The sequence below is a fragment of the Zosterops lateralis genome, assembly GCF_965231275.1.
Source record: "Zosterops lateralis genome assembly, chromosome: W".
NCBI classification, from domain to species: Eukaryota; Metazoa; Chordata; class Aves; order Passeriformes; family Zosteropidae; genus Zosterops; species Zosterops lateralis.
The window spans coordinates 23,388,795-23,414,186 of record NC_139801.1 but is presented as its reverse complement, the minus strand read 5'-3'; the positions used below and the strand labels follow the sequence as shown (position 1 = coordinate 23,414,186).

The window sequence follows — 25,392 nt, the reverse complement described above, 5'->3', positions numbered from 1 at the left end:
GGCAGAAGCGTGGTGTACATCATGTTATGATTTAGAAGCCTAAATAAAGTACAAAGCCATCTAATTTTTAGTTGCAGTGGGTCACGAAGAAGAAAATAGCCCTCATCTTCCTGCTCTTAGGGAGGGATGTAGAAGAGAATTTTCGAGAGAATCAGGGGAGATTCAAATTTGCAGAGTTGAATGCAAACAAAGCAATTTAGTGCCATATCTTTAGGTGGTTCCAGAACAAATTTGGGAAAAAAACAAAAAAGGAATGTGCTAAAAGATTTGCTTGGAAATTAAGAATGAAAATGAAAGTGCCTTGGATCAAAAAATAACCAAAGAAAAAACATGAAGTTAAATCAGGTATCATGTTCATATCTTGTTTTGTTTGCCTTCAGCAATGCAACCTTACCTGTCAATCAACCAAAGATCAATGCTTGGGGATCAGTAGTATTGTAGAATTCTTTTGTTAGATGATAGCTTAAGGGAAATATGGGCTTCAGTCAAATGTTATGCTTATGCTTTTTTGCTTGCCTGTTTTTAGTAACTTGCTTGCTTTTAGTAGTGCAAGTTTGCTGGTTGGACAACATAAAACTTTTCTCCAAAGAAATCTTTACCCGAACCACTTGGGGGAGGGGCTGCTTGAATTTGCTATTCTGGAGGGACCCCATTCGGAGGTTTTCTCCCAAATTTGCCCTAAACCAGGACACCTCCCCTATCTCAAAGAATAAGACTGGTAATTTCCAACTTTTTATTAATGCTAGTGTTGCCGAAATGATTTTTGCTTTTATATTTTCTTCATCTATATCTATATATATATTTGTAGCTCTGTAGACTATTGTTGTACACTTATATAGTTCCTAGGTCGCTCCAGTGCTTTTCCCTACCCTGACAGGCAGAAAGACAAAACTCATTCCAGAGGCTCCAAACCCCGGGGGTCCAAGGCCCCTAACCTATCTCGGTTCCTTCTGGGAGCCAAGGTTGAAATCAGCTCTTCGAGACACATTTTCATAAACAAAGTTTAGTTCCTATCTAAAGGGGGGGCAACAGAAGAGGTGGAGCCAAAAGGGGGGAATTACTTCATCACTTGTGCTTCTAACTGGGGATTCTTGTCAATTATGTTAATCTGCCAAGCTTATAAAATTGTATTCACCCCATGCGGGTTGGGCATTTTTCCATATCTGCCCCTGGAGCCCTCCAATAAAGACTAGCCTTTATATTACCTCCTATATGAATATTGTCTCAAAAGTGTGTTGTTTTATTTCTAGGTCTTTAAGGCATCACTAGCAATAAACCTAAAGGTAGAAAAAAAATCATGAGCAGTGGTTGTGGTCTAAAAATGTAATTTCAAGAAAATGTTGCACAAAAATGGTCAAAGTGTCTGTCCTTTAAATGACACTGATGATAATTTAAATTCTGACATTGCCACATAGCATTAGAAACTTTAGTTATTAAAAAGGGTTGTGCTGCTATTAGAAAAAACTGTTCTAATCATTGTCACTCAGCTATAAAGGAGTTCTGAGTCTATAATCATAATGAGAGACAACCTTATTTTTTATATTTCCTATTGGTTTCAATCAAAACTCAGGCATAAATGATTCACAGTGTTATTAATGGGGAAAACTCCCTAAAAGATCTTTCTGGGTTCTCCGTAGTTGGCAGTTACAAAGTCAAAATTAAATAAAAACGCTTTATTTGACACAATAATTCACACATTTAGGAAGTCTACTGTTTGCATTATACAAGGAGTTAAATCCAATGCTTGGTTTGTCTATGTTAGTAGCATATACCATAAAACCTCCTGTAACAATACCGTGATAATTTAGTGGTCTTTGGTACCTTTAAAACCAACAGTCAGAAACAGCATTTATTGGACTCCTGAATCCTGGCTGCTAGCCTAGTGAACCTTGCCTTAGGTCAAAAGACACTGATACCAAGCAATGATGATAGCCCATTCTTTCAGAGGTTCAGCTGTGTGCAGTATACAGAAACAAGATGCTATGGCAGTGCTTCATTTCTGGAATGTTGAGGAGCTGTATTAATATCTTGCAAAGCTCTACTGACCAAAACACAAATCACAGATAGTGATTTCCAACATCTGGTAACATTAGACTTCTAAGTAAACAGCAAGACACACCTTATTGACCCCAGTTCAACAAACCAGCCTTCATATCCCAACTGCAAATCACTGAGTTATCTGGCTTTTAAAGTAATTCCCCTTCCCCAGTTTCCTCCCACCCCTACAAAAATGTGCAATCCCTGCCCCCACCATATGTACTGGAAAACACTAAATAACTTCAACAGAGGTCACAAGTTACAGTAATTTTAAGCAGTGTCCTGAAAAAAACATTCATATCCTGTAAGTTGTTGGTATTTTCTAAGTTTAGGAGATTGTATTATAGCTTCCCAGCTGAAACCTAGTCCTAAGAAACCATTGATATAAACAAGACAAAGGAACTGAAGGTGCTGAAACTCAGCTCTTGTACTAATCAGTGGTGTAGCTCCAGAAATAGTTTTTCCCCTATGTAGTTGATACATAGCATATGCATTTCTGATAGCAAATTAATCCTTATGGCTGTTATTTTACACAAAGACACATATTAAATGTTTAAGTCACAACAATCTTAGAGATTACAATTAAAGCATTTTAAAGCATTTAAACAAAATTTTAAAGTTTCATTTTCAAAAGGAAGAGCAATAGAAAAAATTTAATTGTTTTCCACATAGTTCTCTTAAAATAAAGTCCATAAGGACATATTCAGCACCAAAAGTTAATTAAAAAAAACCAAACACAAAAATAAAAACAAAAAACAAAAAACAAAACAAACAAACAAACAAACAAAAAAACAAAAACAAACAAAAAACCGCAACCAAAACCCAGCCATAGAATAGAATCTATAAAGCAAGCATTTAATATTGCCCTTTGTTTCTCTAATGCTTCAATTTTACTTTTTCCTAATTCAGATCAAGATTCTATATCAAATACCGGGCTACAGCTATGAACTTATCGTGCCTCTGAACAACTAATAAAAAAGTTTAAGTGGAAAATCTTCATTTGATAAGGTTTTAGAATGTTTCACTCCGATCCCAGCCTGTGATGCAACATCAATTATGACAACACTGGTCAATTTTGCTTCATATACAGTTTTTCCAATATACTGGGATAAGTGCTTTAATGCTATGTATATCAACAATTGTTCCCTAGTCTGTTAACAAAAAAGAAAAAAAGTAAAATCATCAAATGCCTTTTTATGCCAACAATTTTAACTTGTAAAATTTTGTCTAGTTGGAAAGGATTGAAGGAAAGGACAGTCACAAAAAAAGCAGCCTAAGACATCACCCAATTTCCAATTCTTGCTTATCAAAGCCCAAACATTTCAACTGAATCACTTAAGACGTGACTCGCATTTAATCACCCTGTCATCATTTTTGGAACATAAAATATCTTTCATGTTCTCATAAAGGCCACTTATGGGAAAGCCTATTTTATTATATTTATGAAGCCTTAAAAATAAGGCATAACTTTGTAAGAATGAGCACAATACAGAAACATCAGCTTTCCCTCCCCTCCCTTCTGAGCTGTTTCATTGCACAAGGATTCATACGATGAATTAGTTTTTAAATAGTCAACATCAGACATGTCTCAGACAATAGTTTTTGTTGTTGGTTTTTGGTTTTGGGTAGGGTTTTTTTGTTGGTGGTGGTTGTTTGGTTTTGTTTTTTTTTTTACATGATTTCTGAAAAGAAAATGTACATTTACAAATCTCTAGTATAAAAACACTGATCACATCTAATAGCTTCTTTAGACTACGTTCAAGGAGTCAGTACTTTTTCTATATGATTTCTTGCATTCTAGATGAATGTATGATTAAAGCTGTTGGATTTTTTGTTTGTTTCATAGAATATCTTGAGTTGGAAGGGACCCACAATGATCATCAAAGTCCAACTCCTGGCCCTGCACAGGACAGTCCCAAGAATCACAACCTGCACCTGAGAGCATCGTCCAAACACTTCTTGAGATCTGTCAGGCTTGGTGCTGTGACCACTCCCCTGGGGAGCCCGTTCTGGTGCCCAGTCATCCTCTGGGTGAAGAACCTTTTCCTAATATCCAACCTAAACCTCCCGTGATACAACTTCAGGCCATTCCCTTGGGTCCTGTCACAGGTCACCAGAGAGAAGAGATCAGTATCAGTGCTTGCCCCTCCACTTGCCCTCATGAGGAAGCTGTAGACTGCAATGAGGTCTCCCTTCAGTCTCCTCTTCTCCAGGCTGAACAAACCAAGTGACCTCAGCTACTCCTCATACAGCTTCCCCTCTAGACCTTTCACTATCTTTGCAGCCCTCCTTTGGATGCTCTCTAATAGATTTATATCCTTCTTATATTGTGGCACCCAAAACTGCACCCAGGACTTGAGGTGAGGCCGCACCAGTGCGGAGCAGAGCAGGACAAGCACCTCCCTTGACTGGTTGGCAATGCTGTGCCTGATGCACCCCAGGACACAGTTGGTCCTCCTGGCTGCCAGGGCACTGCTGACTCATATTTAACTTGGCATCGACCAGGACCCCCAGTTCCCTTTTCTGCAGAGCTGCTCTCCAAGCCTCTTGTTCCCCAGTCTGTCCGTACATCCGGGGTTGCCCCATCCCAGGTGCAGAATCTGGCACTTGCCTTTGTCGAACTTCATACGGTTGGTGATTGCCCAGCCCTCTCATTTGTCCAGGTCTCTCTGCAGGGCCTCTCTGCCTTTGAGGGAGTCAACAGCTCTTCCCATTTTATTATCGCCAGCAAACTTAGTATACCTTCGAGTCCTGCATCCAAGTCGTTTATGAAGATGTTGAAGAGAATTGGCCCTAAAATGGAAATTTTTTTGTTATAAATTGTTTGTTTTAAAGCTCTCAGGACTAGCCCAGGAGTGGTCAGAGCAATTCTCAGCAAACTAATTTGAGTATGGCTGGTAACACTGATACTCTGGCTCAGTTTTATAATAATTTTAGTCTACCAACCTCCAAACCAAGATGATAAGGCCAATGGAGCAATATTTGGGTCACTTAAACAAGCTTCAGGTCAACAGAACCTGGTTCTCATGGATGACTCCAACTACCCAGACACTTGTTGGAAGAACAGTACAGCAGCTCATATATCAGCCATCAAGTTCCTGGAATATGTAGAGAACTGCTTCCTCATACAAATGTTAGATGTGCCAAGCAGAAATGAGGCACTGCTGGACTTGCTTCTCACAAACCAAGAAAACCTGCTTTGTAATATCTGTTAGTGATAACCTTGGCTGCAGTGATCACAATATTGTGGAATTGGAGAGCCAGCTGAGCACGCTATAGTATTAAGACAAAGGTTTTAGATTTTAGAAGAGCAAACTTCAGCTTGCTCAGAGCTCAGTTGGGAGGGATTCCGTGGGAAGCTTCCACAGAGGATAAAGGTGCTAGTGAGGGCTGGGAGTTTTTCCAAGAATGCTTTCCTGGAAGCACAAAAGCAATTCATCACCTTTAAAAGTAAAAGAAATGGGCAGAGCAAGAGACCCCCCTGGCTTAACTGCAAGCCTCCGAGTCTGCTCAAAACCAGGAGAAGCATACCAGAGATGGAAAAGCAGACAAATATCTATTGAATACTACAAAGGCACTGCCAGGGCATGCAGAGAAGCAGTTAGAAAAGCAAAAGTTCAGCCCAAATTGAAATTGTCCAGAGATGTCAAAAACCCAAAGAAAGGGTTCTTTGTGTATGTAAACAGTAAGAAACAGAAGGAAAATATGGACCTGATGTTAAACAGGAGAGATGAATTAATCACCAACAATGCTGAAAAGGCTAGAGGATCTCGAAACTTTCTTCTCCTCTGTCTTCTTCACCCGGCACTGCTGGGCCCCAGGCCTTGGGAACAAAAATCCAGGTTGATGCAAACACAGACCTACTGTCAATGAAGAAAGGGTTGGCATGTGAACTCTTACAGGAGCTTGACCCCAACAAATCAATGGATCCTAACACTATCCACCCAAGGGTGTTAAGAGAGTTGGCTGACATCATTGCAAGGCTGCTCTCCATAACCTTTGAGAGATCACAGAGATTGGGGGACTGCCCAGGAGATTGGAAGAAGGCTAATATCACCCCCATCTACAAGAAAGGATTAAAGGAGGATCACAGAGATTATAGGTCCATCAGTCTTATTCAGTCTGTGGGAAAGTTATTGAACAAATCTTCCTTGGGGCTACCAGAAGTCAAATTAAGCATGGGATTGGGAAAAGCCAGCATGGACTCACCAAGGGCAAATTATGCTTAACAAACCTGATCACCTTCTATGACTAAGTAACTGGCTTGGTTTTGTGGGGTAAGCAGTGGACACTGTCTACATGGATTTCTCCAAGGCTTTCAATGCTGTTTCCCACAGCCTCCTCCTACAGAGGCTAATGTGTTATGGTCTAGACAAGTGGTCTGTGCAGTGGGTGGGGAACTGGCTGACAGGCCACAGCTAGAAGGTGGTGGTAAATAGCTCCTTTTCAAACTGGAAATCTGTCACAAGCGGGCCCCCCCAGGGATCAATATTGGGCCCAATACTGTTTACTATCTTCATAAGTAATCTGGATGATGGAATCAAGTGTACCCCGATGAAGTGTGCTGATGATACCAAGCTGAGTGGGGAAGTGGACACTTTGGAAGAAAGATCCACCCTGCAGGAAGACTTGGATAGGCTGGAAGAGTGGGCTAACAAGAACCTGATGAAGTTCAACAAAGACAAACATCTTGCACCTGGAAAACATCATCCAGAAATGCAGCATAGGCTGGGATCTATCCCTCTGGGGAGATGTTCTGTGGAAAGGGCCCTAGGGATCCTAGTGGACAACAAGCTGAATATGAGTGAACAGTGAGCTGCTGTGGCAGAGAGCCAACAGGATGCTGGGTTGCATCAACAAGGGCACCAGCAGCAGAGATAAAGAAGTCATTCTCCTACTCTACTCAGTGCCTTGTCAGGCCACACTTGGAATACTGTGTTCACTTTTGGTCCCTGATATACAAAAGAAGATGTGGGCAGGCTGGAGAGGGTCCAGAGAAGGGCCACAAAGATGATTCAAGGACTGGGAAGGTGCCATGTGAAGAAAGGCTAAGAGAACTGAGTTTGTTCAGCCTTGAGAAAAGAAGGCTAAGGGAAGACCTTATCACCATGTTCCAGTATTTAAAGGGTGGCTACAAAGAAGATGGAGACTTCCTTTTTACAAGGAGTCACATGGAAAAGACAAGGGGTAATAGGCACAAGTTACTCCTCGGGAGATTCCAATTCAACACGAGATAACAATTTTTCACAATGAGAACAATCAGCCATTGGAATAATCTCCCCAGAGAAGTGGCAGATTCCCCAACATTGGACACTTTTTAGGTTTACTAGGTCATCTTGTCTAGACCATGCTTTTGCCAAGAAAGGTTGGACCAGATAATCCTTGAGCTCCCTTCCAATCTGGTGTTCTATGATTCTGTGACAGAGTATCATAAACCCTGAAGATAATACCAAATGGGCAAACTGAGCTGCTGCTTAGTTGCCATAGTTCAATTTTTTCTTGCGATCTGAAATACACTTTCTACTGGAGACTCATTTTATATATAATTTTTGATGATTAGGTAACTACATATTATTTAAATAAAACCAAACACAAACCAACCAACAAACCTTCTCTTTCCCATCCCTAATTGTTAAGGTATCTCTGCCCGTGAACCCTGGACAGCATATGATTATCCCCTTTTCACACTTTCTTTTCACACTTTTAGTGTCTGCCGGTGCTGCTTTCACTTTGTAAGTTTTGCGCATGTCCCTGTTCAAAATCCCCCTCGAAGAACAAAACCAAAACACAAATATAAATAACAGTGCAACATAACAAACCAAAAGCATTCTAACAGTTTGGCAAGTGATGAATTCACCTGAGATTAATTGATCTTTAGGCAGTCTGTAACAAAACACTGCTTTGCAATAAAAGCAGAAAGGCAACAAATTCTTTTAAGAAATCAAGAAGGTATACAACCTTGATCACGTCTCTTATTAGTTTCCTTCTGTTATCTCTTTCCCCACTTATCTGTTGCTTGTCTATTACAGTTAGCTGCAAAACATACAGCAAGGATTGACTTTGAAGGCATGTAATGTTTGTAAATAAATACGCAATAGGATCCAAGCTGAAGAGGTGATACAGGATCAGCCTACTAGGACAATTTTGAGCATGTGCATATGCAGGTAAAGTCCAGGCTACATCAAATTAAAAGAAAATAAAAAGTCAGGGCATTTGTGGGCCTTCATCTCTTCTTTTTTTTTTTTTTTTTTTTTTTTTTTTTTGGCAAAGCTCTTTTGTTCTTTGTTGTGCAGTTCACAAACAATGGGGGGGTAGCAACAGTCCATCATAAATGAGAATAAGTTGTAGTGACACTTAACTGTATAACATAAGTAATAAGCATGAGCAAATTTTCATAGAATCATAGAAAGCAGCCATTCCTCTCTTACAACATAGTTTGAGTGTTTTTAAACACCTGACTGCACGCTAATAAGGCTGCTCCTAGTATGTGCCACTATTTAATGGAGGGGGACACAGGTTTTCAAGCATGTGGAGAAGTCCTATGATGTGCTGTAGGTGTCAAAGCATGATCACAGGTTCTTTTAATTTATTCACCATACAGGCAAGAGCAATATCACTTCCTTTAAAAGCAAGTCTCCACTATGACACCTTGATCTTCAACACAGAAGGTGTGATTCAAAACCCAAGTCAAGTCAGCTTTTTATGGATTCCTTCATCAAGAGGGGCAAGATGATATCTCATCTGTGGGCTGATCTGGGCTTGGATCAATCTAACCAAAAGAAAAAGAAAAAAAAAAAAACAAAAAACAAAACAACAAAAAAACCCCAACCAAACAATTGACCAAGTGAGCCCAGAAAAAAAAAAAAAAAAAAGAAAAAAGAAAAGAAAAACCAACCAACAAAATCCCAAAAATAAAAGCCACAACAACCCAGTGCATTTCAGTGCATTTCAGCATCAATTGCTAGGAATAAAAAACAAAATTCACAAGTTTGACAATTATAATGATATGTGGCATTTCCAGTCCAAGGGTAATTGAAATAATTGAAAAAGTTCTAGTTAGACAAAACTTTGCGAAACAGTAATAAAAATATTAGATCCAGTGGAAGACTTTAAACTACAAGTTGATGGCAATTTAAGGATAAGCACAAATAACTGCTATAAAAAAATTCTCCTTTACTCACACAGAAGTCTTTTGAATTATATGAGATATACAAAAAACATGACTTGACACATATCACTGTAAACATAATTTAAGAAATATTTAATTGTGAGAAGCAAAGAAGTTTTTCTTGAAATGGCAGAAATTTATCAATTAAAAAATCATTCTACTTTTAAATTAAAGTAGTTAACCCTCAAATATCCTATGGGATGTTTCAAAAAGTTCATGTGTTTGAAACCTTACCTCTTCTTCCTCTCTACAGGAGAAATAAAGGGTACAAGCTTGCTAACTTAGGTCAGAAAAACTAGATGTAAGAATAGTTTAAGTGTACATTGCGACTTTTAGACAACATTAAATCAATTAACTTCATACAGCCCTTTTTTCTGCATTTCAAGCCGGGGCGGGGGCGGGGGGGGGGAAGTTGTGCTGCATAATGCTATTTTCTTAAAGTGGATCAATTCAGACAAAATTTGGCCAGAGGACACTTTCTTTCATTTGTCCTATATCACTTCTTTTTCTTGAAAAAGAAAAAAACAACATGAAAAGCTTTGAAATTTGCATCTCATTCATGGTTATTCGGTGGCTGCATTTTTAGTCCTGTGAAGGCCAAAAGTGTTGAAGAACTGTATACTTCAGAAAACCTAAGTCATAAATTAATACCAATACATCGCTCTTCTACATGAAACTGCTGAAAGGCCTACATTCACAGAATTTAAACACACATGTAGGCAAAACAGTTTAGTGGTTGCTATAAATTGTTAGGAAGCAGCAGAGGTGAAAGCTTATTTTTAATACACACATTTTTAAAAAATATGTTTCTAAAATGGCAAACAACACTTTTTGAAAAATTCCAGAAAGTATTAGACTGGGGAAGAGTGCTCCCAAGAAAAATTACCTCCCAGGTCGGCAGCTCCAGGAAATAGCATGATGGAGAAGTCAAGGCACCTCATGGAGCACCTTTTAAATTTAAGGTTGCAGAGTTCATGTAAAAAAAAAAAATAAAAATTATAAAAAGGGTAACCCATGCTGTAAATCAGGCATGGAAAACTCTTGATGCAATTCATCTGCATCTTGCAAACAAAAATCCTCCTCAAAACCAACTTATTCCATGTTCATGATTTTAATGGTTTCTTCCAATTTTAGGAAGGAGAAACAGGTTTCTAAACTTATTCCATCAGACAAAAAAAAAAAAAAAATCAGTCACAAACAATATATAAATCATCATAGTCTGACAGATGTACCTACTTCTGAATATAGGGGAGGAGGCAGAAAACGAAACTCCTGGATATATGCAAATAATGGTCCTTGCAGTGCTCTCTGAAAATCATCAAAAGCAGCTACAGGTGCAAGGCCAGACTGTCTGTGTTCCTCTGTGACCACTTCTGCATAGCTAGGAGGTGCTGGAGGGAAAAGGTACATACAGTTCAAACAACAAGGTCTTATGCATGACAAAATATACACCATGATAAATATTAAACTTCAACCACTGAAAGATTCACCAGCAGATAAACAATGACTTAAAAATTGTTAAACAAAAAAGAGATACTATTTTGTTTTATTCTGATATTAAGTTTATGTTCAAAGACAGACTGACCACTGTTTATTGTGGCTTAATTATCTCCTTAAAATTTAAATCAGACCAAAGATAATTTAATCTCTATACAGGTAGAAATGACAGAACATTGCCGTCCTCTGTACTCTAGAAGTCTCCAGGTCTGGGATTTGTACTTAAAAAAAAGCAAGATATTAGATATGCAAAAAGAGAAGGAAGGAAATACATAATTCTTTCTTTGGCCATGAGAGATCTTCCATAGAAAAGAGTATTATCTTTTCACAAAGCCTTGGCTACTAAGGCTGATGAGAAAGTCCAGAAACTGCTATTATGGGTTGCAATGCCTTATAACCAAGGATGTAATTGGGATACTGGAAGTGGAAGCAATGAAGTTATGCACAGATACAATGGCATCCTGTGCTTTTATTTCCGCCACTTTCCAAAGAAGCTAGATTTCACTGCCTGTCCTAGACAGAAAGGCAGGGAGGGAAAAAAAAAATCTCTTGCGCTACACAGAACAAGTAAGTGGCAAGAAAACATCCACAACGGATTTCCTGCAGGCTTTATTATAAAAGGATGTAATTTGACTCTGTTAACAAGACTGCAATGAATAAAGCAGACAAAAATCAAAAGAGAGTAGCAAATTGATTGAGATTTGTATTATCAAGTTACCTTCTAGTCTTTCAGGCAGGGTCAGACCAAGCCAATTTGTGTTCATGCTACCCTGGCTGCTTACACTTGATGTTCTGCTACCAAATGGATGTAGAGGAATGGTACCAATGACCAGTGGTAAGTTAAGGAATAAATCCACAGCTCCTGGAATATCAACATATACCTGAAGAAAAATGAAACAAGTATATGATTAAAATGTGGGGTTTTATCAACATTTCATAAGTATTAGTCTAAGTTATCTTTCTATGAAAGTTTTCATGCAGAGCTTTTTTCTAACAGCCCCTTTTAGGGCCCATGCCCCTATGGAGACATGAGCTTTTCAAGTTAAGAAGAGTCTTAACATGAGCCCTCACATAGAAATGCAGTCTACTCATTAAATGCTTGCTTAGTTGACAGCTGCTTTAAGAACTTGCATGATTTAAACTAAATTTACTTACCAGACCTCCTGTCATGACACTAATACCAGAGCATGTATTTCTTTCATAACTAATGATCACAAAATGGTGTGCTAGAAATTTGTATGGCATGTTGGAAGCTACTCACTCTCACGAGTGAAACAAACTGCCCAACATACCATCAGTGAATACTCCACACGGATTATACTACAGTCAAGGATTGAAGGGGAAACAGGTGGAATTTTTAACTGTTTGCCATTCCAGGTTTCTGTTTTGCCAGATGACAAGGATTCCCCACGGAGGTTGGCAACAAGCTGTCTGACTTCCTTCATTTTCCCTTTGGCATAGAATGCCTGGGTTTGGTAAATGGTTGCCTTTGGCACCACCATACGGGAAGAGCAATTCTCAATCTCAGCAAAGATTTGAATTGATTCACCTGAAACAAACAAACAAACAAAAAAAACCAAACAAAAAAACCCCAAACAAACAAAAAAAAAAACACTCAACAAAACACACCAGAATTTCAGTTTCTTTACATTTACAAGGCAGCTTAAGCAAACTTTCACATTCTTTATACTGTTACAACAATGCTGCTATCACTGCTCTACCTGAAAAAACCATCCACTGATGCTAATAGAAACAAGATCCCCATGAGCTGTTCTAAAAGGAAAAAGAAAACAACACATCCAAAAAAACCCACAAAACAGTCTAACACCCAAAACATGCCAGTCTAACAGATGAGGTCATTGAACCATCTAGAGATACAAGTAGCCCTGTCTTAGTTAACAGGGTATGCGGAGAAGATTGCTAAATGCAGACGTATGTGGTACAAATATCCTTAATGTCTCATTTACGTAAAAACAGTAGTACAGACTCCAGCTTTAAAAAGGAAGGAAAACCACACAGAATTAATTATAGGATCACATACCTGGGGTGTAGCCCTTTCTTTCAATTTTGGCACTTAAAGATATTGGGCCTGAGGTACAAAGCCAACAACATAGTGTCTTTTCTTTTGTGCCTGCTTGAGGTGACTGCAAGAAGAAGAAAAGTATTGTCCATCAAATTAGGATCTTCATGAATCTCATCAGGTATTTAAACCAACATAGGAAAATAATAATTTTCATAATGTGCTTATTATTACATATTTTGATAAACAAAGCTGCTTTCATAGTGAAAGTCTCAAGCAGTTTAAACAGCATTATACAGATACAATGTTTGTACTAATCCCACTGGTGTATTCGTATTGCTTTTTCTTCGATCCTCCATACTACAGCCACAATTAAAACAATACTAAAAGAAAATACTGTATAGCTTAAAAGGCTTCATAGCCTACACATCCCAACATAATGCTGCAGAGCTTTTCATTTAACTAACAGCAAATTAGAACATCTTCACACTTTCCATTAAGCTGCATTTCCAAAGCAAAATAACTAAGATCAACTACTGTAATCTTTACTCCTGCTATTTCCTCAGTTTCTGAATAATCCTGTTTCATCTATGTTAGAAAGACTTATTTTACACACCAGGATTTAGGGCTTGATCCAAAGCCCACTAAAGTCAAATGAGAGACCTTCGATTTTCATGGAGTTTGTGCAAGGTCCCTTTGCAAGCTGATTTTTCACCCATACACATAAGAAATCTGTTTCAATGGCCTTCTAATTTTCTTTCCCCTCTAGATCAAAATTTGAGAAGGGGATAAAATAAAGGATTTTTAGGCCAGACTGAAATCAAATCCTCACTGAAAGCAGTTGTGATAATAAAGTTATTTTAATAAAATGATATTTCAAAAAAGGATTATACAGAATTGTGATTATTTCCTCCCCATCAGTAGAAAACTATACATGTGGAAATTATCAATTATGCACTGCAGTACATTTTTTACTTTGCATTTTTAAGTTAGCAGTCCCTCACTAAAATATTAAGCATTGCATTGTTCCTTCATAGATTATTCTTTATTTATAATTTAAGAGGACTGGTTAACCAAATTTTCTTCCTTAATGAGAGTCTACAATGTGGTAGCATCAGTTTAGACCGACAAATGCATTTTACGTCTTGTAAAGATAAAGCAACTCCAAGTACAGGATAACTTAGCCTTCAAAATACCAGCAGTTAAAGAGTTGTTAAACTGATATAATACTTAAAATAAGAGCTGTACTTAAACTAGCAAATAAATTTTAGGTAAAGTTACATGCTGATGTTCTTTCAGTTATTATACTTCAGTATTTTTATGCCAGAAAAGGAATGAGTAGTTCTGTCAGTTCTTACCAGTAACGAAGGAGTGTTGATATCTATATGTTCAAAGACTGTAAATTCCTTTTTTAATTTTACTGGTAGAAGCCAAGGCCTATGCAATTCAGCTTTCACCCAATACCGCACACTGCCGTGTCTGCCTTCGAATGAGGTAGCAAGTGGTCTGTGCAGGACAAAGGTCAAAGTTGAGTAAAGTTTTTTCTCTCGTTCCAGTAACGATGCAATTGATCAGATTTGGAATTAGTATGTTGTTGGGGTTTAGGATTTTTCCCTTTGTTTCTTTCTCTTATGGAATTTTCTCCCATTTTGTTGCTAAGAAACAATAATGACCAGTACTTCAGAGAGACGAAGGAAGTAACCAACAGAGAAGGGGGGAAGTGCAGCTGGTTTTACTATCGTAGCTGAGGGGGCATTCTCCTGGGAAGGGCAGAGATATCGCGAGACGGGCTGGGGGAAGGGGCTGGGTGCAGCTCCTAGCTCACTCTTACTCTCTAGACGTCGAGGGGGGAGAGATTCCCTGCTGCTGCCGCCGGAGCCCAGCCCTGTCCTGCTTCTTCTGCCGTGGGTGAGCCTTGCCTTTGCTCGTGAGAGCAGCCACTGAACTGGGACCTTATTAACACCCTACCTCACTAAAAAAAAAAAGACAGACTCTTACCATCTGCTCGGGTACCTCAGGGGAAACCCCGGGATCCCGAGCCCTTCCCCCCTCCCAGGAAGCCTCTCCCTGCCGTGTTCGGGAGCCGGGCTGCCACTGCCCGGCCCCTGCCGTTTCTTTGCCACTGCTCCGGGATTTTTGCTACACTGTAGCCCGCACGCCCTGCCTGCCGGGACGCCCCGCAGTTCCAGCTACAGGTGCGGAGTTTCTGATACATCTCGTCTACCACTCCGGGATTTTGCTCGCCCCTGCTGTTCCAGCTTGCTGCTTCCGAGGTCCCTGCTACAGCTCCTTTTGCTATCCAGAGGGGGCAGCGGGATTGGCTGCCCCTGGGAGTTCGTAAAGGAAGCCCCTTTTCCATCCCTTCTGCTGGCTGTGCCCGCCATTGTCCACGTGCAGAGAGACGACCGAACTCGCGCCACATCGCCCCCTGCAGCCGCGAGGGGATCGTCGCACCTGCCCTGCCCAGCTGGGGAGCCACCAGCGCCCCTGCCGGCTGTGACCATAACTACACCAAAGGGGAAGGTGCCTGACAGCTGAGAGAAGGGTGTTACTGGGTTTCTGGTTTTGTTTGTTGTTGCTGCCGTCGTTGTTGTTTGTTTGCCTTGTTATACATACTAGTAAAGAACTGTTATTCCTTTTCCCATATCTTTGCCTGAAAGCCCCTTAATTTCAAAGTTATAATAATTCGGAGGGAAGGGGGGCATATTCTCCATTCCAAGGGAGGTTCCTGCCTTCCTTGGCAGACACCTGTCTTTCAAACCAAGACATATGTAGAACTGTATTTTTAATGTATCATAATAAGCATAACTTATTTGCAACATTTCCATATCTCAGAAAAACGTAATGTTAAAGTTGGGGAAATATATAATCTCTGATTCATTCAACAGTAGTTTTGTAGAAGTTTAAAGAATCAATTAAAGAATTGTGCAAGAAAAGTGCCAGAAGAATAGACATCTCCTTTAGAGGCCATTTTCAAGTGTAGAATAAAGCATGCCTTTTTAAGGTCAAATTAAGACCACCAAGAAAAATTAGCATTAGTACCATCCCGTTATTATTTTGGACATTGTGTTCTGTAAATAACTGTGTATTATTTACTTGGCTGGTATCTCAGTGGTTTAACTATAACTAAATGCATTTGTAGTCTGTTTTGCCTTAAGTACAGTAGTTAAATATTTCAATGTAGAGTTCTGAAGAGAGAGCTTTTGAGCATCATCTAATTTTCCTTTACCCTGATGAGATCATCTTAATATATATACACACACATATAAAAAAGATAAAGACTATTCTGCTCTGAACGCTGAAAGACAAAGTCCTTTTGGGGAGTTGGAGAGGGAAAAAGAAATATGTGGATAGGGGATGTCAAACCTTTCAGCATTACCCTTTTATCCTCTTCTCCCTCCTCCTTCTTCCCTCCCCCACCATCATAAGATGAAGGACATAAGATTTTTATATTCCAGTCATGTCCAGTTAACTGTAACTTGTCTTTTCCTAACACTTTCATCCTTTAATCTCCAGGAAGAATTTTTATATTGTACTATAATTAAAATGTATCATAAAAAAGATAAGTTATGGGCAAAGTTTCCATCCCTAAATTCTATATCAGATAATACTAGCTGTGCTATTACTTTACTAGAAAGAATCATTCTGCTACAAGTTTGACATTTCTATTTGCACATTTGAAATGTTTACTTTTTTTCTTAATAATGCAAATGAAAGGATTTTCTAATCAGCCTTCAATGTTTCATCCTGCTTCAGTATCCTTTAAGAAAAAAAATTCAGTAAGGGCAGTCAGCATATTGGTTCTTTTCACTATTGCTTTGTATTTGGTTGCACTGGGTCTGGCTGGGATGGAGTTAACTTTCCTCATAACAGTCCATATAGTGGGGCACACACACACACAGACACACAGGACGACGAGACAGTCAGGGCTGACACAGACATTCATGGCTATGGTGTTTGTCTTCTCGAGCAACCAATACACATACTGAGGCCCTGCTTTTCAGGAAGTGGCTGGACATTTCCCTGCTGATGGGAAGTAGTGAATTAATTCTTATTTTTGCTTTGCTTCTGCATACAGCTTTTGTTTTTTCTTATTAAAACTGCCTTTATCTTGACCCACAAGCTTGTCCATCTTATTTTCTCCCCCTGGCCTGTTGATGCAGAGGAATGAGAGAGCAACTGCATGGAGGGCTGGCAGGCAGCCAAGGTCAACCCACCACATTGGTTTTGTTTTAAATAAATTTTAGAAATATTCCATGGATACAAAATAGCAAGAAATGGTAAGGAGGCAGTATCAAACTAGTGTTCTCCAGGCCTTTTACTACCAGCCTTCATTTTTTCCAGTATTATCAAAGATGGCTTCATAGTTATTCTTTCAAGTCACTTGACAAGACCTTTAGTGTTTTAATCAATTCTTGTGCTATTTTAGTGGTCATATTTGAACATTCCTTCCAACTCAAGGGAATATCAGTATCATCCTTATCACTTCTTATAGAAGAGTTTTTCATCTGAACCTTAAACTGACTTCTAAAAGTTTCCATAGATATGCATCTTCTTCAGCATTCTAATAATATTGACTGTAAAGCCCTGCGCTATTTGCGGAAACTGATCTGTAAAAGCATTTATCATCTGCAGGTTCTAATAAAGCCAGTCCCTCTAATAAGCAGATGTTTTATTAGCTTTAATATTAGGTATCAGTCTAATATTCTGCCAACTTTTTTTAACCTTAATGACTTTGGCACTTGACTTTTACAGTAAAAGGCTCCTCCTACCTCCTTTCTTTCATCTATTTCCAGACTCTCTCTGTTCCTTCATATTTAATTTTCCTGCAACTTGTGTTTGAGCTAATTTCCATGTTGGTAACTCCTCTATGTATAAATCTCCCCTTCACAATGTATACATTAGACACCTCAAATGCATTTGTGTGTGTGTGTGTGTGCGTGGCAATTTTATCTTAAGACTTCTGCTATCATTCTTGCTTCACCTTTGCTTTCTGAGACAAGCGGGATTAGGTATGGGAATGTTTCTTGCTTCATCCACCCATCCATTTGTTTTGGTTTTTTTTCCATCCTGGCTTTTTTGTCTAGAGGTCAGCCTGAGTACATACATCCTATTTGAAGTAGAAAAAAAAAAAAGCCAAACAAACTCTTATTTAGTTCGAATGCAGTTAAGCCTGCCACATCTTTTTCAGACTGAGCCTGAACAGTTAAGCTGTTATCACTAGGTTCTGATGGCCTGCATGACTCCAGTAAAATCTTGCTTCATTTAGAAGATACCTCAGCCCCTCTGCAGGACTCAAATGACACAAGTTCCCCTCCCTTCTTCTGTGAAGGGGTCCAATCCTCCATAAGGAGCCAACATACCTCAGTCAAAACAAAGAGTAACCAACTGAGCAACGAGCTCCTGCTTTGTGAACAACTCTTAACCAGTTTAAAAGCAATTTCTTCAGTTTAATGAGATTATGTCCTCTACTGCATGTCTGAGCACAACTACTACCACTGAAAAGGTTTCCCTCTCTCCACAAGAATTTTTCTGAAGCAGGTATGTATCTTAGCCTTCTCTCACAAGCTGTGTACTGCATGTAAGTACTTACATCTGTGGAAGCTCAAAGCTGAATGCATATTCATGCCTTCCTGAATGAATAGTGTGAAGGCCTTCTTCAGAATTGTCATCATCTAGGAGGGAAAAACCCAATATGCTATTCCACCTGTGAACATTTTACATAGCATAATATATTATATAGGTCTCTTTTCCAGAATAATAGGGATTTATACATTCTTTACAATACTAAGAATACAGCGTCTCAGAAACAAGTCTCTCCAGTCTGTTTCTATTAACTGCTAGATATACAGCTGCAGAATTTTTAAGGTTAGGTTGAGGCATTGATTTAGAAGAATTAAAGACTTCAGTTAAAATAGATATTGCTGAGGTAAGGTAGCTAAGCTTCCCTTTTGTTAACAGAAGCCGGATTGAAGGAACTGATAAATCAGGGAAGCTGTCAAACTAGGCTTTTACATCCTGAATAATCAATAGACTCCATGAATACAATACAATCATAAATCAAACAGTCCTGGAAAAACAGGATTCAGTTGTCATGTAACACTAAAGGTTAAAAAGTCAGAGCTGAGGAAGACAATCTTTCTTCATCATTTTGGGACCCCACCCCATAAAAAAGACCACCGACCCATTTCAAAGAACAAACTACGCATGCTTAATGGCTCTTTGGCTAATTACCATACGAAGCGGGGAATGGGAGGTACCAGAGTTATGAATATGCATTTGTAGTTTGTGTATTCAATACTCCTGTACATAAAAGACCCTGTGATCATCTGTAAATTGCGCGTGTGTTTCTGGGAGCGATCCCGCACGCTGCCCGGCGTCGTAATAAACATACACTTTCTAACTTTAAACTGTTAGAGAGTCTTTGTCCGTCATAGTTGGATATTGGTGTTAGATCAATATCCATATTTTTTTTAATAAATCAAGGTGAGATTCCAAGACTCGCCTGACATAAAAGCAGAAGTTACCTTGGTTTAATTTATGATCTTGATTCCAAGTACTGACATAGTTGTAACTGCTGCCATTTCAAGGTCTGCCTGAAAGATACGTAATGGAAACTGCTTTCCGATATGACTTCTAGTTAAAACTTAAAATGAAATAGAGCTCTCTAATAGTATTAAGTGATCTTAGTATTGTCTGCTACATTAATCGATTACATGTAGTAATTCAGCTTCCTCCTATCGCCTGCCTAGCAAGTGTCTAAAAATCGATTTTTTTAAAAAGTGCGCAAGCACCACCTAGAAAGTACTGAACAAATTCAGGGGCACGAGAAGTGGCAAGCTGTCCAATTAATGTTGTTAAGAGCTAATGTATCAAAAATTGAAAGTTTAGCTCGATCTTGCTTGGATAGCAAAGACCCAAACATTTCCTAATTTCAACGAGAAAGCTGACCTTGTTTTATAGTCATGATTCCTTGTATTGCTTTAAATGCCCCAATAAATTTGCAGTTTGTTCCAATATAATTATCATGAACCCAGAAAAAAAACCCGCTGATTCCAACAGAATAGAAAGTTATTTAGATAAAACAATTCAGCATTCCACATACAAAAGTGTTGCGGTGTGCATTTTGGGTTTCCTAAAAATTCTGTATAATTTTTGTTATTAAGTTTCTGTAAGGGTTCATTCCTACCCCCACACTCCTTTTCCTCGATTACTGCTGTTAACTTCATAATAGGCCTGGCTCCCACCATTGTATGTCCCTTAATAGCCCTGGCCTAGCCCATTGTATAGCTTTGTATCTTATCTGTGAACACATTCTTGATGGCTGTAGCCCAGCCAGGTGGCTCAGCCAGGGCCTCAAGAATATCTACACCCCTTTCACCCCTATATGGCAATGTCAATGCCCCCCTATACCTAAGTCACTCCCCCTCATTTCCATCTGTAACGCCCATGTTCATAAGAGCAAGCAAGAACTCACACTGACACTCACGCTTTGACCACCTGGGCTTTCGCCCTGAATAAACACCTGAGGCATTGATTTAGAAGAATTAAAGACTGTAGTCAAAATAGATAGTTCTGAGATAATGTAGCTAGGACTTCCCTTTTGCTAACAGAAGCCAGACTGAAGGAACTGATAATCCTTGGAAGGAACCGATCAATCAGAGGAGCTGTCAAAGTAGGCTTCTGCATCCTGAATAATCAATAGGCCCTATGAACACAATACAATCATAATTCAAACAGTCCTGGGAAAAACAGGATTTAGCTGTCACGAACACTAAAGGTTAAAAAGTCAGAGCTGAGGAAGACAATCTTACTTCATCATTTTGGGACCCCACCCCATTAAAAAGACCACCGACCCATTTCAAAGAACAAACTACGCATGCTTGATGGCTCTTTGGGCTAATTACCATACGAAGTGGGGAATGGGAGGTATCAGAGCTATGAATATGCATTTGTAGTTTGTGTATTCAATACTCCTGTACATAAAAGACCCTGTGATCATCTGTAAATTGCGCGTGTGTTTCTGGGAGCGATCCCGCACGCTGCCCGGCGTCGTAATAAACATACACTTTCTAACTTTAAACTGTTAGAGAGTCTTTGTCCGTCATAGTTGGATATTGGTGTTAGATCAATATCCATATTTTTTTTAATAAATCAAGGTGAGATTCCAAGACTCGCCTGACATAAAAGCAGAAGTTACCTTGGTTTAATTTATGATCTTGATTCCAAGTACTGACATAGTTGTAACTGCTGCCATTTCAAGGTCTGCCTGAAAGATACGTAATGGAAACTGCTTTCCGATATGACTTCTAGTTAAAACTTAAAATGAAATAGAGCTCTCTAATAGTATTAAGTGATCTTAGTATTGTCTGCTACATTAATCGATTACATGTAGTAATTCAGCTTCCTCCTATCGCCTGCCTAGCAAGTGTCTAAAAATCGATTTTTTTAAAAAGTGCGCAAGCACCACCTAGAAAGTACTGAACAAATTCAGGGGCACGAGAAGTGGCAAGCTGTCCAATTAATGTTGTTAAGAGCTAATGTATCAAAAATTGAAAGTTTAGCTCGATCTTGCTTGGATAGCAAAGACCCAAACATTTCCTAATTTCAACGAGAAAGCTGACCTTGTTTTATAGTCATGATTCCTTGTATTGCTTTAAATGCCCCAATAAATTTGCAGTTTGTTCCAATATAATTATCATGAACCCAGAAAAAAAACCCGCTGATTCCAACAGAATAGAAAGTTATTTAGATAAAACAATTCAGCATTCCACATACAAAAGTGTTGCGGTGTGCATTTTGGGTTTCCTAAAAATTCTGTATAATTTTTGTTATTAAGTTTCTGTAAGGGTTCATTCCTACCCCCACACTCCTTTTCCTCGATTACTGCTGTTAACTTCATAATAGGCCTGGCTCCCACCATTGTATGTCCCTTAATAGCCCTGGCCTAGCCCATTGTATAGCTTTGTATCTTATCTGTGAACACATTCTTGATGGCTGTAGCCCAGCCAGGTGGCTCAGCCAGGGCCTCAAGAATATCTACACCCCTTTCACCCCTATATGGCAATGTCAATGCCCCCCTATACCTAAGTCACTCCCCCTCATTTCCATCTGTAACGCCCATGTTCATAAGAGCAAGCAAGAACTCACACTGACACTCACGCTTTGACCACCTGGGCTTTCGCCCTGAATAAACACCTGAGGCATTGATTTAGAAGAATTAAAGACTGTAGTCAAAATAGATAGTTCTGAGATAATGTAGCTAGGACTTCCCTTTTGCTAACAGAAGCCAGACTGAAGGAACTGATAATCCTTGGAAGGAACCGATCAATCAGAGGAGCTGTCAAAGTAGGCTTCTGCATCCTGAATAATCAATAGGCCCTATGAACACAATACAATCATAATTCAAACAGTCCTGGGAAAAACAGGATTTAGCTGTCACGAACACTAAAGGTTAAAAAGTCAGAGCTGAGGAAGACAATCTTACTTCATCATTTTGGGACCCCACCCCATTAAAAAGACCACCGACCCATTTCAAAGAACAAACTACGCATGCTTGATGGCTCTTTGGGCTAATTACCATACGAAGTGGGGAATGGGAGGTATCAGAGCTATGAATATGCATTTGTAGTTTGTGTATTCAATACTCCTGTACATAAAAGACCCTGTGATCATCTGTAAATTGTGCGTGTGTTTCTGGGAGCTATCCCGCACGCTGCCTGGCGTCGTAATAAACATACACTTTCTAACTTTAAACTGTTAGAGAGTCTTTGTCCGTCATAGTTGGATATTGGTATTAGATCAATGTCCATAGTTTTTTAATAAATCATTTTGGCGAGCCAGCCAGGAGAACTGCTCTCTCTGGCCGTCGGGCCGGTGGGGTCTAGGACCCCTCAGGGCGCCCACCCGGAAGTTTTCGGGGTGAGGGCTCCTCAGACCTTACCGTCCACCCGGGGAAAGACCTGAACCTCCTGGAAGTACGGACAAAAGGTATGTTTAAAGAAAAATGTATTGAATGAAGGTGCCTTTGAATAGAGGCGGCTTATAAGTCATAAGAGACGTCTTATGCAAAGCAGAGGCCTGGGTTTTGGAATCTCCGAGGAGTATTGTAACAGTTGTTGTGTTCCAGGTAAAGCTGGTCACTTGTTGGCTGCATTCCAGGGGGGGGGGAAAGCAGCAGCAGCATAGAGATGCTGGTATTGGGGGCGTAGTGGCTCCATCTTTGGTTTGTCCAGGTAACGCTGGTCACTGTTGGCTGCATTCCAGGGGAAAGCAGCGGCAGCACAGAGCTATTGTATTGGTTCCAATTTGGCTTGTAGTTTAAAGGTGCACTTTGGTAATTCATAATCTGAGAGGCTAGCCTGAATTTTTGAGGTGAACAGGGTCCCGTTTTGAGTTGCGGTCGCGAACGCTGAATGTGTGTGTATTCGTGTCTGTTTGGGTTTTCTTTGTGATTGAGTGCTTACAAAAAGAATAATTTGTGTACCGTATGTGTGTGAATTGTGAAAGTTTGTGTTGTAAGTGTTTTTGTTTTTAAGAGATTTTAAAACCCCCGCCGATCCGCGGAAGGATATCTCTGCTGAAAAGCAGAGGAATTCGGCGGGGAGATGTGCTTGGGCCGTGACTGGAGGGTGTCACGGAGAGTGCTGTGAGTCCTGACTGCATAACTGATAGTGTGATTTTAATCAGTGTGCTGTTCAATAGAAAAACATCTGTGGGTGGATAAACTGTTAGTTGTTTATTAAGGAAAAAAAAAAGTTTTGGGTGGGTTTTTTTTTTGTGCTCTTTGCAAACATTCTCCGGAGATATCACAGTGATCAGGCAGGAATCTGGGTTGTCCCGGTAACCGGCAGGGAGCCGGGATTTGTCGCCTCCGGCTGAGTCTTTGAAATTCTGAAAAAGCCTGATGTGTTTGTTTTAACTATTGTTTGTTTGTAGAATACAGTTTTAATTGTAAAAAGAGCCAAAACTGCCTGATCGAGAAAACCCCCGCTTTTTCCTCAGTGCAAAAAATTTGTGGAGTGTTTTTGAACCCATTGTTTTGTGAGCCTAAAAAATTGCTATCACATAAACAGGTTTTGGTGAAGGGGGACAGTGTATAAGAAGTTGATTGCAAATTTTCTTCAATTGTTAACTTTTTGTTTTAAGCACAAGAATTGAAAAGCTGGTTCAAAGAGTTCCCCTGCCCAGGGATGGAATTTCAGAAACCCTAAAATTAATAACCAGTAATTTGAATTAGGTGTCTGGGTAATCGCGTGTTTTTTTTCTTTTAAATAAAAAGAATTTTTCCTTTTTTATGTAAACATAAATTCTTTCTTCAACAGCTGGTGCTTCGAGCCTTGTTTACATATTGCTAATTTTTTTAAGATTAACAAACTGGTTTTTTCCCTTTTTTTTTTCTGGTTAAACTATATGCCCAAGAATAGGAGACACAAGAATTGGAAAGCTGATTCAAAGAGTTCCCCTGCCCAGGGACGGAATTTCGGAAACCCTAAAAATTAATAACCAGTAATTTGGATTAAGTGTCTAAGCAATTGTATGGGGTTTTGCTTTTAAATAAAAAGAATTTTTCCTTTTTAGGTAAACATAAATTCTTTCTTCAACAGCTGGTGCTTCGGGCCCTGTTTTAAAGAACAAGCTGAGGTTTTTTGTTTGTTTGTTTGTTTTTTCCTTTTTTCTGGTTAAAGAAAAAAAAAAAAAAATCTCTAAGCATGGGGGCAAATGAGAGTAAAGAGGTCCCTAAAGGGAGCCCTTTGGGGTGCATTTTAACACACTGGAAAGAGCTGGCGGGCTATGATGGTGCAGAAACCAAGAGAGAGCTGGTTAAGTTATGTACACAGTGGTGGCCATTATATAAACTTGATGAGGGAGTGAAGTGGCCAGTGAATGGTACACTGGACTATGAGACACTATTACAGTTAATGCTTTTCCTGCGGCGGGAACAAAAGTGGTCAGAGGTGACTTATGCAGATATGTTTTTCAGCCTCCGAAATCACCCTGAGTGGCAAAGGGATTGTGGAATGAGACCACCATCTGATCCTTTAGTATTGGCCCTTGAAAAGGACAATAAAGCTACTAAAGGGAAACCAAAACGTTGTTGCAGCACCTGCTCGATAAATCAGAGGTGCACACATCCCGACAAGGTATACCAAGTAGAGACTTTGGAACGAGAGACAGCAAACATACTTAAACCACCCCCAAAAAGACAGGAAAGGAGGAGGGTGGTGGAAAATGCAGATTCAGGACCACTATTGACTCCAACCTCCCCCACTTCATCTTCCACAGCAACTAAACTATATCCACCATTACCTAGTAGTGACAGTGAGTGGGATGAACCTGAACCTCCCCCGTCAGCTCCCAAACTTTCCCCACAAGGGCCTATAGCATCAAGAACCCAAAAACAAACCAGAGGAGTCATACAAGCACCCCTAAGACAAGCAATGACCTCTGAGGGAGAGACAAAACTGATTAAGGTCCCCTTTTCCTCAATTGATTTAGAGATTTGGGAAAAGAGTGCTAAGGGCTATCGAAGTGATCCAATAGGGGTTGCTAAGAAAATGAAGTTTATAATCAAGCAGCATTTACCAGATTGGGCAGATCTCCAATTGCTGCTTGATGCCTTAACAGAAACTGAAAAGCAATTAGTTCTGAAAGTAGCTAAGGATCTAGC

The 25,392-nt window shown here is 39.5% G+C and overlaps 1 protein-coding gene across 1 annotated transcript in view; it reads right to left on the bottom strand.

The window, feature by feature from the left end:
- Positions 1 to 1,575: 1,575 nt before the first annotated feature.
- Positions 1,576 to 25,392, bottom strand: part of LOC310922241 (arrestin domain-containing protein 3-like) — a gene marked incomplete at its 5' end in the record, with an annotated part of 43,833 nt that continues 20,016 nt past the window's right edge. The window contains 7 exons of the mRNA XM_083882698.1: positions 1,576 to 4,830; positions 10,442 to 10,596; positions 11,421 to 11,583; positions 11,995 to 12,251; positions 12,744 to 12,846; positions 14,081 to 14,228; positions 18,316 to 18,397. Coding sequence (XP_083738824.1) covers positions 4,804 to 4,830; positions 10,442 to 10,596; positions 11,421 to 11,583; positions 11,995 to 12,251; positions 12,744 to 12,846; positions 14,081 to 14,228; positions 18,316 to 18,397 — 935 coding nt within the window. The 3' untranslated portion in view covers positions 1,576 to 4,803. The remainder of the gene's footprint in view (positions 4,831 to 10,441; positions 10,597 to 11,420; positions 11,584 to 11,994; positions 12,252 to 12,743; positions 12,847 to 14,080; positions 14,229 to 18,315; positions 18,398 to 25,392) is intronic.